Raw genomic sequence first — 16418 nt, 5'->3', positions numbered from 1 at the left:
CAAGCAAGAAAGCAGAAAGCCTTTATCCCAGAAGATAAAAACTCGTCAGTGCATACGAAGTTCTAGAAGGGAAAACTTGAAGGGAAGAGTCACTATGAAGACATCGACGTAGATGGGAGGATAATATAAGAATGGATCTTATACAAATGAGATGGGAGGACGTTGAGTGGATTCGTCTGGCTCAGGATAGAGAGCAGTGTCGGGTTCTTGTGAATATGGTAATGAATCTTCCATTTCAAAAAAAATATTAGGGATTTATTGAGTAGTTGGGCAACCATTCTTCTTCTTCTTCTTCTTCTTCTTCTTCTTCTTCCTTTCTATAGGGCATCCGTGAAACACTTCGTTTCACTTTAGTTTCTTAATCTTAGATAGTCGGTAGGATTCCTTGGGCGGGAGATCAGCCCATCGCAAGACCGCTACCTAACACACACACACACAGAATAAACACAGACATCCATGCCTTGAGGGATTCGAACCCACGATCGCAGTGTTCGAGCGAGCGAAGACATTTCATGCCTTAGATCACGCGGCCACTGTGATGGGCTGAGCAACCATTAGCTTCTCAAAAATTACTCAGATCTATGAGTTTAGCTATGTTTCCGGCAGGCGACAGGAAACAAAAGACAGACGCTAATATTCGAGTAACAGTGCGGAATCGACTCCCGACGTTCACCACTGATGTTTATCGAACACCGTGTGAGTCAGGCACAATGCTGTCGGCGTGTGTTCGTTTTGGCCCCATTCCATTAGTCACTGCTGGTGGCATAATGAGGCAGGAGTGCCACTCCGCGCCCTGCAGATGAAGTCATTTGCATCGCAGCAGGGCCTGCCGCACACCTGCGCGGGGACGGCAGCTTCAAACACGTCACGAGCTGGGGCCTCGGAACGCCGACGAGTATCAGTCATTACTCGCCTTCTGCGTTCCGTTCTCATAAACACTTTCGGCCGGTATCCGACAGGAGGGCCTAGAATAGGGATGCACTCACGGAACCGGCGGGCTAAGCAATAACGCTCGCATTCCGTTCGAATCTCAGCAGCACAGGCAATTCTCACCAAGGGTTCTCCTGATTTTTCTCAATCCCTCCAGGCAAATGCCAGCATTATAGCCTGATTAGGCTACGATCGGTTCCTTCCAAATCCTTTCTAATTTATCATCCATTCGGGATTGTGTAGTCGGCATACCTGAGCGGCCGAGAGGTCGGAGTACGAGTCCCGGTAAGGGCACGATTTTCTTGTCTCCAAGTCGTCCAGACCGGTTCTGGGGCCCACCCAGCCTCATATCCAATGGGTGCCGAGGGCTATTTCCCCGGGGTTAAAGCGGCTGGGGAGTGAAGGAGTGCCGAGGTCCAGCATACTCCCCCAATATGTCTTCATGGTGTAGTGCACAGGGAGAACTTTGCCATTCTACGCTACACAGTCCAGCTACTGACGGCGTCGTGCTGGAAGCCCATTTTAAGCGCGTTCACAGCTTCCAGTAGCTTACTGGACAACGAAACGTTCACACTCAAGAGCGGGAGATAAGCAAATATATGAAAATGGAAGTCACAGGAAAAGTGACAGACATTTCAACGCGGCAGGAGGAAGGTTCCCAGGCTATGCCTGCTCGTATGGAAGTGTAGACGTCAGGATGGTTGAGACATGGGCTATGATGTTTCAGTCTTCTGAATTAATGTCGAATTTCACAATCTGCAGAGGTAATGTGGTGGATTTTGTAGGTGTGTCGACTGGTTCAGATCGGGAGAGTCGCATGTCCATCTCAGAGCCCGAAGGAAGCCAAGAAAGCCGGTGGCAGTCGAGTAGCGACTGGCTGGGTGCTTGTGGCACTATCTCGTAACTTGCACCGCGGGTGTGCTCTCGTTGCATTGCAGAGATTTGCGTTCCGGTGCTACTGGGCAGGCAAGGGCTCTCTCAGACCGCATTAACAGCCTCGTATGTTCCCTTCACTAAACTATCCTGACAGTAGCGGCTTTGCGACGGGCTGATCAACCGTCCAAGGAGTCCTACCGATGCAAGTTTCACAGGGGAAAGCAACATGTCCCTACAGGGAATTGAGTCTTTGCGAATCAACGAAAAAACACCCATAAAAATATTTTTTTTTCTAAATTCGCTTAGTTGGGAGTGAAGTCCAACTGGGTCCACTCGGCACGGCGGCCACTGACTGGCCTATTGTATCCTGCCCCGGGTGATTATGATGGATAATTTTGTGGAATGAAGATTGGCAAGGGAAACCGAAGTACTCGGAGAAAACCCACCCCAGCGCCACTGTGTCCACCACAAGGCCCACTTGATCACACCCGGGATCGAACCCGGGCCGCCACGGTGGGAAGCCAGCGACTAACCGCTTGAGCTATGGCGCGGCCTCCATAAAATATAAAGACGAACAGTAATTATTCTTTAGTCACGTCTGCTACAGCAGTCGTGAGTTGGTAGGAGTTACAGACAGTCACGAGATGGCATCAATAAGAGTCAGTTGGTATAGCAGTGTCCACTTTTGTCGAAAATGGTTACAGTGTAAAACCAGATAGCACTGTTTATATCGTATTGCTTTAACTAGCTCCATGCAATTAAATCTTTCTTGAGAAGCCGCCAGTGGTGCAGCTACTCAAGAATTTCCCACTATTTTATGGAACTCGAAGGTTAATTGCCATGTTCACATGGGCCCGCGACTGATCCAGACCAATCCACCCCATCCTATCAACTGCATATTATTTTATCGTGTTTAATATGTTGGTATATATTTATATGTCAGTTCAGAACTTCAAGTGTGTAGAGCATGTATATATTTTCAGGGCTGTAATATACAAGACTGCACCGTAATGAAGTAAACTTAGTGTGACCAGGTCTGATGACGACAAATGCAGAAAATCTCCCCCCCCCCGCTGAAATTTCAACGGGCTTTATGCCAGTAAACACAATAAAGGACTTAGTGCCACGCTACTGAAGGCGGTCCAGACATCTCGCAGTTTGCAGAGCTCGGTCTGGTAAAACGAGACAATTCAGCATTCGCAAATGACTCAAACCATGTGTGTCAAAGTCCCCGTGTGGTATAGGAAGCCCAGCGCAGAAATTCCATTGTCTTGTTAACTTTGTATCTACCGGAGAGTCCCTAGCACAGTGAGCAACCCGCATGACCAAAGATGCATACTGATTCAGAGAAAATGTGACTTCCGTCCTGAGCCAAAACACACAATGAGCAATAACAGAAGGAACTTGTATATTTTTTTTTTTTTGCATTGGCGCTACAGCCTCATTTGGACCTAGGCCTACCTCCATGAAACTCTCCGTTTCACTTCGGTTTTACTAGATCTTAGACATACGGTAGGACTCCTTAGGCGGGTGATCAGCTCGTCGCAAGGCCTCTATCTGTACACAAACACAGAAAAACGCACACACACATCCATGCCCTCAGTGGGATTCGAACCGACGATCCCGGCTTCCGAGCGAGCGCAGACAGTGCATGCCTTAGACCGCTCGGCTACCGTGACCGGCAATTTGTACAATTTACCTAGTATCATACATTTCCGAAAATTCCGTCAACATCAATGCACTTTGCAACTCGTGAGAGGACATGGCGTGTTGCTCGTCTGAGTGCATCTTGACGTGTGTGTTAGTATTTCTTGTTGGATTATTTTAAGACGCTGTCAGTATAGAGACTATATCGCGTCGTATGACAGGACTCATGAATTAAATATATCTGGAAGGAAGCGAGCAAGCTACTATCAGGGCACTTTCCCGGAGGGACTGAGGAAACCCATTAGAAATCTCAGTCGGTATAGACCGTATCCCGACAGACACTCAAACCGAGCACTTTCACTATGCTCATGTCACGATATTCTGAATGACGGATTTTCACCAAAGTCTGAAAGAACGTAAAGATGTTGGCGACAATCCGTGCCCGTGTTTCCTGATTTCTGAGTCTCCATAACACGAACATGCTCTAGCAACGAAGTAGCAACTTTTACTGTGGCTCCTAGGCTCCTCCGCCTTCCTTCTCAGACAGGTCCAGTCCATGCACAGGTAAAGGCCGAGATGACTTAAACACCGGAGGCACGACTCCTTCAAATATTCCTACCGCACACAGTGAGGAGTGGGTGAGGGTGGTAGCGTAGTTGGTTGAGGCACTATGCTACAGGTCGGAAGGTAGCTGGTTCGATTCCTGTTGAGTCATTGTATTTTTAAATTTATCTAATCTTTCTAGCCGTAATACAGCCCTGGGGTCAACTCAGCCTTTAAGAGAAATGAGTACCAGGAATCTTCCTGGGGGCGAAAGGCAGCTGGCGGATAAGGCTGTCGAACTTACCGACATCTATGAGCCGACTGTCTAGAAAATGTGGGAGCCTCGACGTCTCACAACCCTATGGGCCTCCACGGCCTGTTACAGAAATAGCTTCTACCCCATACACTTCGTCTTCATTATAAAGACCAGCCGGTTGAGGATGTCGAGGAAACAATTGTTGTTTATCCAGAGATTCATAAGAAATATATAAACTCACTCTGTAGGTAAAATACGGAGATTTCTATTGTTATGCAGGTGGTACAGAGAGTTATCACTGTGCTAGAGGGGTAATTCTTAAAAACTCGATGGTATGTACTCGTACATCAGCTTTAACACTAACTCTGCATTGTCCCCACAGAATATATCTGTGTGCTTCGTATGGTTCTCACAATAAACAGCGACGATTTTCTTCCAGAGCATTAACCTGTTGGCCTCTGTAGTGGAGACGTAATGTGTTTCCTGTGAGGTAGGAACTGAATTCTTATACCATTCAGAAAGAATTCAGTCCGTAAAGGGTTAAGGTAAGTCATATTTTATTTTATTTCAGTTTGAACAGCGAAATGACTGACTCTTTGAGACAATTTGAATGCTATAGAAATTATAGGGCAGATCTTCCTCCATTTCACCCCCTATTCGAAATGAGCAATCCGTGTGTCCGTCTATCCGTAAAACAAATAAAGGCCGTAACTACATAAAACCGATATCGAACTGGAGGCGGATCAGTCCTATAGGATAGACAAAAACTCGTATGAACAAAATCAGTCAAACTTGTCAGTTATGTTGGAATCGAGGTTCTCACGGCGGATATGAAAAATGCTATCTTCTGGGATGTGATGCCGTGTAGCCTGGTAGAAGTTTACTGAATTTTTCTAACAAACGTATTGCTTTCATTTGCAGGTTCGAAGAGCAAGCCAAGCAAACAGCTAGGAAGAAGCCTTGGCAGTTGCTTTGCTTACTGAAGACGGTGGAAGTTCCCCCGAAACTGACTGCGAAGACCACAACTCAAATTCGTGAGACTTGTCCTGTAATGATGATGCAAAGCATGACACGTTGTGATTACTGCGGCCCTAGCACAGAACACCCAGAGATGCTATACGCTTGCCAGTATGTGCTGCAGCCATGGGAGACAAAGCGATATGCAAGTACTGAAGAAGAGCTTTCGCACGCGATCAGAATCCTCGTTCTCAAAAGTAAAGTTACCCTGTGCTCAATTACGCACAACGCCATGACGGCGAATTATTACCCTCCACACCAGATGGAGGTAGCGGTCAGCTTCACGCCCCGGCTGCTTTGCTGTCGGGAAAAGGAGGCTGAGTAGGCCTCAGTATCGGTCTGGATGTTGTACAGAAGGGAATAACCTCGTACTGCTGCCAAGAATCGCACCACGAATTAATCGATCGTCCAGCCCGTAGCCTATTCACTATACCAACTGAGCTATCGTGGCTCCTTCCTCATTCCAAGTATTTCAGTTGTTCAATTACATGAGTAGACTAAGGCTGGGGCCACACGAGCGCACAAAATGCGTCCGTTGTAACGAACGTACTTTATGACGGACGTTGCTGAGGACACCACACATTTGCAGAATGCGGTGCGTAGTTTTTTGTCTGCAATGGAGCCAGAAGAAAGCGTAGCATTCGCCTCTCTTGTTTATTTCTACAACGGACGTCACAACATTCGTTACGGCGGACGCACTTTGTGCGCTCGTGTGGCCCCAGCATAAACTGCAATTCCTTCTTGGGTCTTGGTGATTTACGCGGCCTCCAGGTATCGTTATGACAGTGGACCCAATGATAGGCAGGATCTCTACCTCGAGATGAAGACACAGAGAGGCCTATGCACACAAGATTTTGGTAACCACATCTTCTGGAAAGCAAGCATTTCTGAGATCGAGACAGAGCTAGGATAACATTAAGATGGATCTTAAGGGATGCAGGTTGTGAGGATGGGGATAGGACGTGCATGGAAATGCATTACGAATTATCCTATGAGGACCTTTGGTTATTAACGCTTATTAATATTATTATTAAATGCTGTATTGTTGTAAGTGTATTCATTACAGGGCATATTTCTTGCGGAGTTCGTGAAGTTGAAGACAAGAACAGGGCACCACACGTGAAGGAATGCAGTTTCTGAACCGCCTGGTACTACCGGTTCAGTGCCGCTAACGGACAGTTGTTGGGGTCTAGGAGAGAGGGGTAAGTTGATGTGGCTTGGTCCAAACCAGCAACTCGCCCCAATCGATACCTACAACGGGGGATGTACCCTCTTGTTTCAATTTCAACTCGACTTGGACGCACGCCAGAACTGTATACACAGGAGACGCTGTTGCGTGCCTGTCTGAGTCTGCTGTGACGTCGGCTCGTGTACTGAACAACGTTACATCAACTAGTGAGGTTCATTAGTAGCATAGATAAGTGAGTGGGATGGTGCAGCGGGGAGAAGGCTCTAGATTTATATTTGTGAGGTGCTCGGGTCAGATCTCGGGTGGGACACTGGCCATCCCAACTGAGAGCTTTGCGCGGTTTTCTTCAGTCTCTCCCGGCAAATTCCGGTATAGTACAGCGAGTACGCTATGGTTCTCTTCCTTCCAAATCCTTTCCAATTCATCATTCTGCAATTCGACGCTATATGAGTACAGTCTAGCTACTGACAGCGTTGTAAAACAGTCTCCACAAAAGCAGGATATATCAGCGGTTCTCAAACGTGGGTAACACTAACGAACAAAACGGAGTAACGGTGATAAATGAATTAGGTATTAGCCATGAAGAAGTATAGGGAGTGGTGGTACAGCTCCACTATTCCGTTCACAGCCTCGCACCTTATTTGCTCAATAAAAAGGATAAAACGTAATGTTCTTTTGCCCACAAAAAAATCACAACAGAAGTTCTCTTCTTTGGTAGTGCACTCCTCAAACATGAACGCCATTTTGACTACTAAAACCAGCCTCTGAACATAAGCACGAGCGTCTGATACCTAGACTGTCATGAGGTTGGACTGTGCTGCTACCTAGTGATATAGATAGAAAACCTATTACATCAATTACAGCTGTTTTACTTCCATTTGTGACTCTTTACTGATTCTCCCTTGTAGTTAGGCACACTGACAACTTTACCTTTCTACATCTCCTGCGCATTTTCCCTTCCTTTTCGTTGTCATCCGGCTTCGTTCTCTTTTCCCTTGACATCTGCAGCAGCACGATTGATTACGTCTGAGTGATCTCTACGTGTTGTTTGGTCAGACGTTCAAGGAAGTCTTGACAGTCAACAGTTTCGACTTTTCTTGATCTTCTCGTGCTCCGAGCTCCGTGTGCGGCGGACAGGCCATCATTACCCGGAAACGCTCTCCATTTCCCGTCAGTGCTAGGGCCCTTACTTTCCCCGAGGCTCCAGGGAACAATCAATAAACTTTTGCTCGCGCCCCATACAGCAGCTCGGGCTGCAGGAACCCGCCCGGCCCCACAATGCCAAATTCGGAGTCGTACCAACAGAGGGCCTTCACACAAGTCATATAACCAGATTACGTTCCATCTGTTCTCCATAACACCCAGACCAGTTCCGAGGGACACCGAAGGCAGTGCGACTGGGCAGTGAAGCAACGAAATAAGGCACGTCCCGGGGTGTGGCAGACCAAGTACAATACTGGAGCCTGAATTACAGTAATTAGGCCAAGGCCAAGGGCTGAATGGCCTGGGAACAGAAGAAAGAGACTGGCTTTGGGGCCCATCCAGCCTCCTATCCAATAACTACGAGGGTAAAGTAGCAGCGTCGTGAAGCTGTACGCAGCCCTCCATTTAGTACCGAGGTAAGAGTCATTACTTCCGCCCCCCCCATACATGTGGAACACGCAGTAGCGTAGTTGGCAGAGGCACTATGCTACAAGCCGGAAGGTCGTGGGTTCGATTCCCAATCAGGTCACTGCATTTTTCAATTGACCTAATCCTTCCAGCCGCACTATGGCCCTAGGGTCGACTCAGTCTCTAACAGAAATGAGTACTAGAAATCTTCCTGGGGGTAAGGGCGGCCGGTGCGTAAGGATGACATTCTCACCTTCATCTGTAGCCGAGTGTCCAGAAAATGTGGCAGCCTCGACGTCTCACAATCCTATGGGTCTTAACGGCCTCTTACAGGGATACCTTTACTTTTTCTTTACCTCCCCCACACATGTTCATGGCATGGCGCTTAATTTATCAGCGACAAATTTTACTTAGCCTTCTCTGTAAGTGCATAGCGTAGTGCATTCCACAAAGGTAAACAAGATCAAGTTGTCCCTGTGCTTAATTAATCAAGCACTATGCAATCGCGGTCACGGTAGAAGCTGCTGCTCATGTCCAATGAGCTGCGCGCGCAGTTTCCCTGACTCTCCCCACCAGAGTGACTGTCACGTCGTTTCCTACTCAGGGTTCGCATACAAGGGTCTCTCGTTTCACGCGTTTTTTGATATACGCGGCGATATTTAGGAGCGCAAACCCGCGTACAACGCGAGTCACATATATACAGAAGAACTCGATAACAACCTTTATGACGGCTGACAAATCAAGCAATTTAGGAGCAGGAAACAGTTAAATGATAGTAAACCAACAACATTATCGTCACGAACATTTGAAACAAACCGTGACCCTGTATACTAGACAACACAACTAACATGCGTGTAGCGTGGGGTGCAGGTGCTGAGTGACACCGTCCCACAATATATCGTGATTCAATATAATGACGGTTGATGGGCTACGCGAGACTAACAAAAACTGCCACAAAGGCGTCACGTAATGTACATGGCTTTAGCCATTTCACTGCATAACCTGCACTGTCACTCCCGATTTCAGTCCACCGACAAACCGAGTCGCCACTGCCACAATAACTGTCACAGTTACTCAATGCTACTTGTCACTTACAATCTCGAAAATTACATATTGCTCTCGTCCACAGCAGTTTCCAGCCTGTGTTCCGTCACGTGTCCGACTGTGGCTTGGGTGTAAGTCTTCAGCATGTCAGAATGAATATACAGTAAACTATCGCTAATCCGGATTAATCGGGGGGTTATCCGGATTAATGAAGCAAGGGGTCGCTATAAAAGAAAAAAAAACTTAGAACAAAAATAAATAGGAAATTTAGTGATATAAGTAGTGTTGATAAAAATAAATAAAAAATATGACTGTAGAGCCTTCATTTAAAAACTATAAAGAGACAATACTGTCACGTATTTAGGGACTAGACACAGGGTTTGGATTGGTGATCGGGTTTACTGGATCCTTGCAGATCGTAACTACAATTAATTACAGCGCTATCGCTAATCTCCATAATTCACAAATCACCACAGCACCCGTTAAGCCTTTTTCTAGTCTGCTGTGTCTTCACCAGCCGTCCCCTGACAACGGTTTCTAACAGTGGAAATTGTTCAGCTTCCGGCCTCAGGTCCTTCCTTCGCCGACTCTCGTTCAGAACTGCCTGCTAGCTATTCCCTCTACTGAACTGGAACTACTTTTGCTAACAAAACAAAAAAAAAAAATCCGTAGTTTTGGTCCGCAAGCGAACTATACCGACCGAGCGACCGCCGCTTGTCGGCGAAGTTAATGCTAACTTGAGTGGATAGAGGGTGTCGCGTGGTCAGCGCAACGAATCCCCACGGCGGTTAATTTCGGTTTTCTAGACCGGAGCCGCTACTTTTCCATTCAAGTAGCTCCTCAATTATCCTCACGAGGCTGAGTGGACCCCGTTCCATACCCACTACTTCTCAGAAAATTTGGCAGCGCCAGGAATCGAACCCGGACCTATGGATCTGTAGCCAGGAACTCTGACCACTAGACCACATAGGCGGCCTATACTACTACTAACAATAATAATAATCTCTAACAACTGTAAACTATACAAAATTGAATGGACTAGAAATCGATATTATGACCAAATGGGCATGGGTCCAGTATGCTAGGGCATGAGCTAATACATTTACGTTACATAGATATCTGTGTAAATGTTAAGAAGACGAGACGCGTAGGATAAGCGGTCACCATAACCCAATAGTAAACTACGAGTTCCGCCCAGGACCTCAGCAACATGACCATGACAACAAAACGTGTTGCTGGTGACCACGTCATCACCAGTACATCTTGTATCTATCTGAAAGGCGAAAACAGACGGGCTTTGAGACTGAGAGGGACATGTGCTTTAGCCACAAGGCCAATAGCGCGGCCTCCACTTTCACGAAACAGATTAATCAGGCAGAAATAAGCAGCCCAGCGGGCACAGAGACCAGAGGAGTCTACCGGACATGCTGCGTACAGTCAGGTTGCTCACACTGAAGCCTGTCGCTGTGTAAGCCGAAACAGTTCCGGTCTGTTCAGATTCCATTACAAACAGATCCTACGGTATAATGCATGATATTCTCTTTGACCTTTTTAAGCATGAAATTAATCAAGCAATAATTAAAAATGCAGTTGCCAACTCACAGAAAACAAGCTCGACACCATTACAAAGACCAATCGGTTAATAAGCCTTAGAGAAGTAACTACCTGATTGCATGGAGCTGAGCCCTTCTTCACAAGCCGCCAGTTGTGCAGCTACTCAAGAATTTTCCAACATTTTATGCAACCCAAAGGTACATTACCGAGTTCACAAGAGCCTTCCAGTCAGATCCTCAGCCAGAAAAATGAAGTCCATACCACCCCATCATATCTCTCACATCTACTTTAATGTTTTCCATCCATCCACGTCTTGATCTTCCTAGTGGTTCTTTATTTCTGGCTTTCCAATCAAATATCCTATATGCATTCACCTTCTCCCCGTTCGTGCTTCACGTCCTGCCCATCTCATCCTCCTTGACTTGATCATTGCAATTATACGAGTACTTGGAGAAGAGTACAAGTTATGAAGCTCTTCATTATGCAGTTTTCTCCAACCTCCTGTCACTTCATCCCTCTTCGGTCCAAATATTATCCTCAGCACCCTCAGTCTGTGTTCCTCCCTTAATGCCAGAGACCAAGTTTCACACCCATACAAAACCACAGGCAAAAATATAGTTTGACTAAGAGGAGCAATTGGTGTTTATTCTTAGAACCACATGGAAGCTACAAATACAATCTGTCGACAGAATAAGAGTTTCTGAATGTTGAAGCAGTTGATACATCTCATATTTACCACGGTGCTTTAGAGACTTAACTGACCGGCCTCGGTTTTTACTGCCGTAGAATTCCGATTCTAGCGAACAGCTGCCACAGCAGCAGCTCTCAATGGGAAGTCTGAGTAGTTTAAAGAAACATAACTCATCAGGACAGAACGTCGGAACTTCTCAAGACACTCTAGGTTTAAAGTTTCAGGAATTTTAGACAGGATAGACAGCTATACTTAACCACCAGATGGCAGCATCGTCACAGAAATAAAAGACTGACGAATGCAGAAATCCTGTTAACATAACCGCGACACTGTTCTCAGCGGTTCTGCTTGATATCACCGGTATATAGTAAGGAGGTTCCTTAAAATATGTCAAGAGATAAGGCTTACTGTACTAAGGCCTTCTATTTCTATGCATTCTTCGAGTAATTCGGTTTCCTCTACCAGTTTTCGTCCCACCGAATGCTCCACACTCATCTATCATCAGCGGACCCACTAGTTGCCGGCACCAGAAACAATCTATTGAGTTCACTCACCTCCACGAGGACGCCCTTAAAGTTCTGACTCATGGTAACGCTGCCCAGCTTGACACAGAAGTCGCCGATTTCGAAGCGCGGACCCTTAGCCTCAATCTTGGTCTGCTTCTTGGATGTGTAGATGGTTGTCATCTTGTTCATGAGCAGATCAAACAGGCCGTCGGCCACCAGGGGAATGGTCTTGTTGCCTGACTCCAGGATGGAGAACACCGAGGCGGGCTGCTCCGAGTTATGCAACACGTGCAGCGTGCGCTGAGTGCCTGCTGAAGAGACATTGACACCTACATTACTGGCAGCCGGGATAGCGACAGGCTACGGACGGGGATTCCCGGCAGGGGCCCAACCAGCCTCCTATCAAATGGGTACCAAGTACTTCACTCAGCGAGCGAGGGTGCGTCATGGCCGTTAGGTCATCATTAGACACTTACTCTAATCTACACTTATATGCCAGTAATAAAGTTTCCCTGTGCTAATTAAGGAATTAAGAACTATGCCATGAAGATGTATGGCGAAGTGGAGGCGCAGTTAGGCCATTCTTAACCTCGGCACCGCATGGTGTGTGATAAGCTTAACGCCCCGGAGAGAAAGCTCCTCCGTACCCACTGTATAGGGGGCTGGGTGGGCCCCGGAGCCAGTATGAACGCTGTGGAGATAAATCTCCTACCCTTGTCGGGAATAGAATTCCAATTCTTCAGCCGTTCAGCCCGTCGCTATCATTCACATGGGACTTGCCTACACAAGATTTGCAAAGTAGCAACAGTCGCAGCTTAGTCGATACACGGACTGGGATCCGGGCTCCCCATGTACAGATCAGCTCTGGGAGCATCCAGCCTCGTACCCAGTGGATACTGGGTGACTCCTTCCTCGACGGTAAACACCTTCATCTGGTACCGAGCTTAGGAATGCATGATAGCGTACCTCCACACCACACATCTTACTTTTTAAATTTACACACTAGCCTATAAGCTTATGTAGGATTTTATGTCTTCATACCGGTGGTTATGAAGCCAGAAATCTTCATGCATTCATTTCCAACTTCATAAATCAGAAGTTCTTGATAAATATTTAGGGCCTACACCAAACTATTTGCCAGCTACAAAGGTTAATAATTTTTAACTTTTAATGCTCAATTTTATTTCTGTTCTTAGTTTGCTCTGTCTCGCAATGTTGACAGCAACAACAGGATGATGTATTTATCCACATCGAAATCCCGGTATCTACTCCGTAGGAGGCCTGGTGAGACTCAGAGCCGGTCTGAATGCGGTGACGAGAACAAATATCTCTGCCCGTTCCAGGAATCGAACCCCGGTAATGAAGCATATGATCAAAATAAGCTGAAAATTGTTTAAATGAAAATTTCCAGCGGTTGAGAAAAAAATGACGGAAGCAAAGAAAAGAGAAAAGGAGGAAAGAAAGAAGAGAAGAAGGAAAGTGATGAATGAGCTAGCGCGTCTGTGTCGAGCGTCCGGACAGAGGCGCCACTGCAATGCGGATGCATCGCGCGCCGTGCGCGTCGAGTGCAACAAGCACTGCTTCTGCTTCGCTCCGCGGATCACGGCAACTGCTTACGTCTATTTGTCTACACCACATCAACTGTAGGCATTACTTAACACAGACAACCTCTACTCATTTCTTCTTTCCTTCCGTCCTCGTTTCTTTCAATCATCCCCGAAGATATCCTTGCGTAGCCGAGATGTAGCTCCATGCATTATTAAACTCAACACTGGACAGCTTCTGGACCCGGCCGCTTTATCCAAGATACGCGACAGATAGGAGACTGGGTGGGCCCCAGAGCCCACGACCAGCCCTACACGCGTTCACATCTCGCACTTCGCGCAGAAAACGCATAAGAATAATCAGTAAGTTGCAAGAAACTCGAGTTTCGGTTTCCTTCTGCCCTCTCTCTACTTTATGCCTTCCCTGTTTCTTTCATTATTCCTTCCTCTCTTCCGTGCTTACTTCTTTCTTATTTCATCAATATTCTTCTCTTCCGTATTTCTTTCTTGTTTCCTTAGTTTTTCTTCCTAGCCCAATCTCCTCAAATTTTTCTTGTTTTCCTTCTTTCCTTCCTTCTTATTTATTGTGTCTTTCTTCCCTTCCTTCTTATCTGTTTCTTCCTCCCTCTCTTATTCCTCTCTTCTTCCCTTTAGTCCTCATTTCTTTCGTTCTTCCCTCCCTTACTTATTTTCTTGCAATCCTTCAAGCCGCACTATGGCCCTGGGGGTAAAGGCCGGCTGGCGCGTAAGGCTGACCTCACGCCATCTGTGAGCCGACTACCTAGAAAATGTGAGCCTCGACATCTCACAACCCTACGGGTCTCCACATCTTATTACTATAATAGCTTTACGTTTCATACGTCTCGCGAACTCTTCGTTCTAATTTCTCGTCTGCGAGTGTCCCCTACCGCCTGCTCGCCTGGTACCCAAGCTTGTGACCGCGAGCCATCACCAGCGGTTCAGAGCTCGAGATAAAGAAAAGTACAGAGCAGTCTCTCCAGGTCGGGAAAGCAATAACCTGAAATTCATGAACACAAATTCTATTACTTTCCGCCTAAAAGCGTATCACTGTTCGTTTAAATTAGTTCGCACACAAACAAAACAAAAGGCACGCTGCATATGTCCCTCTTTGGTTCTCCCGCCGCAGTTCCCCGCAGTTCCACGTCTCATCAGGTCCCCACATCACTGCTATGTCGGGGGAAAGGCACCGATACACTGATCTGTTTATAAAATAAAACGTCCCAGGGTATAAATATTGGAAACCCATTAATTACTGCAACCTAGCTTCTAAATAAAAATATATTTTACAAGCTACAAAGCAGGAGTGACCAAACGGCAAACATGTCCAAAACAGTGCCGACGGTATGCCACGCGTTATATACAGATACACGGACGCAACAGGGAGTCGCACCATTTGTTAAGTAGAATAGCTTTCCTGCTATTAACTTCCCAGTCCTGCGTGATATCAGATGATACCTTCACAGTCTGCAGCCCGTGGTGTCCGAGTATCTAGACCGGTGCTATCTGGCCGTCAATACAACAATAAAAATAAACCAATCGAACTGCTCACATTGGTTTTTACCTGATAGTTGCTACATGTTTCGGCCCACATTTGGGAGCATCTTCAGGCAGTCTCACCAAATACGTCTCTTATTATTGTTACGATTGTGGTGAGTAGCTCTGCTATGGATCCATATTAACATAGTTCAATAACAATACAGAACAGCGCTGATCACTGAGGCATGAACCGTCTTCACTCGCTCGAATACTGGGATCGTGGGTGCGAATCCCACTCGAGGCATGGAAGTCTGTGTGCGTACTGCTGTGCGTATAGGTAGAGGCCTTGCGAAGGGCTGATCCCCCGTCAAGGAGTCCTACCGACTGTGTATAGGATTATGAAAGTGAAAAAGTGATCAGGACCCAACAAAGGGCTGTAGAGCAACTGATGAACGAATGAATGAGCATGCAGAGTAGCAGGTAAAATTACTTATTACGATTTCGTAAATGTTAATCTTTCGGACTTCATAAATGAAACGCGTCGACGATGAGACGCTGAAGGTTCAGGAGTTTACATAATTTTATTTTGGGTATAGCGACGGACTACGGACAGAACGGCCGAGGAACTGGAGTTTGATACATGGCAGAGGCGAGATATTTCTCTCTCTCCTCCGCAGCGTTCAACCTGGCTCTGACCCACCCACTTTCTTACCGAATGGATACCGGAGGTTCTTTCCCAGGGGGTAAAGCCGCTGGAGTGTACAGCTGACCATTCGGATCTAGCGCCGAAGTTAGGGATGTAAAAGTAAAGCAAAAGTAAAGCTATCCCTGTAACAGGCCATGATGGCCCATAGGGTTGTGAGACGTTGAGGGTCCCACATTAACTAGACAATCGGCTCAAAGATGGCGGTAAGGTTGTCAGCCTTAAGCGCCGGCCGCGCTTTACTCCCCTGGAAAATTATTAAATTAATTCCTGGTACTCATTTCTGTTAGAGGCTGAGTTAAACCCCAGGGCCTAGTGCGACTGGAAGGACTTGAACCCGCGACCTTCCGTCTTGTAGCATAGCTCCTCAACCACTACGCTACTGCGTGCCCCCACGCTACCGCGTTAGGAATGTGTGGAGCTATATCTCCACTCACCAATACGTCGTCATGACGTGGTATTTAATGAAATACATACAGGGAGGGGAGAACTTTGCATTTTTAGCTTTACGTGACCTGACTTCCTTATGCAGAACTTAACAGGAAAGCGATGTTAACAAGTTCTTCCCAGAACTTTTGCTATTAATAGAACGAGTTCGGGCGAAGAGATCGCGTTAGCTTGAATCACACCTGGGAAGGTTTTACGACAGTTTGGAAGTTTATATTAAAGCGGTGCCTTGTATTCGAACGGATCTAGGGAATATTCACTTTTATTTTCTGCAGGTAACCTTTATCTTCCGCCACACGCCTCTATAACTACTTCCTCCTGCATAAAGGAGATAGCTGTTCCAGCTAATCTCAGTTGACATGA

The 16418-nt window shown here is 46.6% G+C and overlaps 1 protein-coding gene across 3 annotated transcripts in view; it reads right to left on the bottom strand.

The window, feature by feature from the left end:
- The window catches only part of LOC111868961 (mediator of RNA polymerase II transcription subunit 20), a 344422-nt gene that overhangs the window by 9509 nt on the left and 318495 nt on the right, over nt 1–16418 (bottom strand). For all 3 annotated transcript variants that reach the window (XM_023860093.2, XM_023860096.2, XM_023860095.2), the window contains one exon: nt 11913–12175. In XM_023860093.2, the coding sequence (XP_023715861.1) occupies nt 11913–12175 (263 nt within the window). The remainder of the gene's footprint in view (nt 1–11912; nt 12176–16418) is intronic.

Source organism: Cryptotermes secundus, unplaced genomic scaffold, assembly GCF_002891405.2.
Source record: "Cryptotermes secundus unplaced genomic scaffold, Csec_1.0 scaffold1090, whole genome shotgun sequence".
Classification (NCBI taxonomy): Eukaryota; Metazoa; Arthropoda; class Insecta; order Blattodea; family Kalotermitidae; genus Cryptotermes; species Cryptotermes secundus.
The sequence above is the reverse complement of the archived record's forward strand: the minus strand, read 5'-3'. Positions and strand labels throughout refer to the sequence as shown.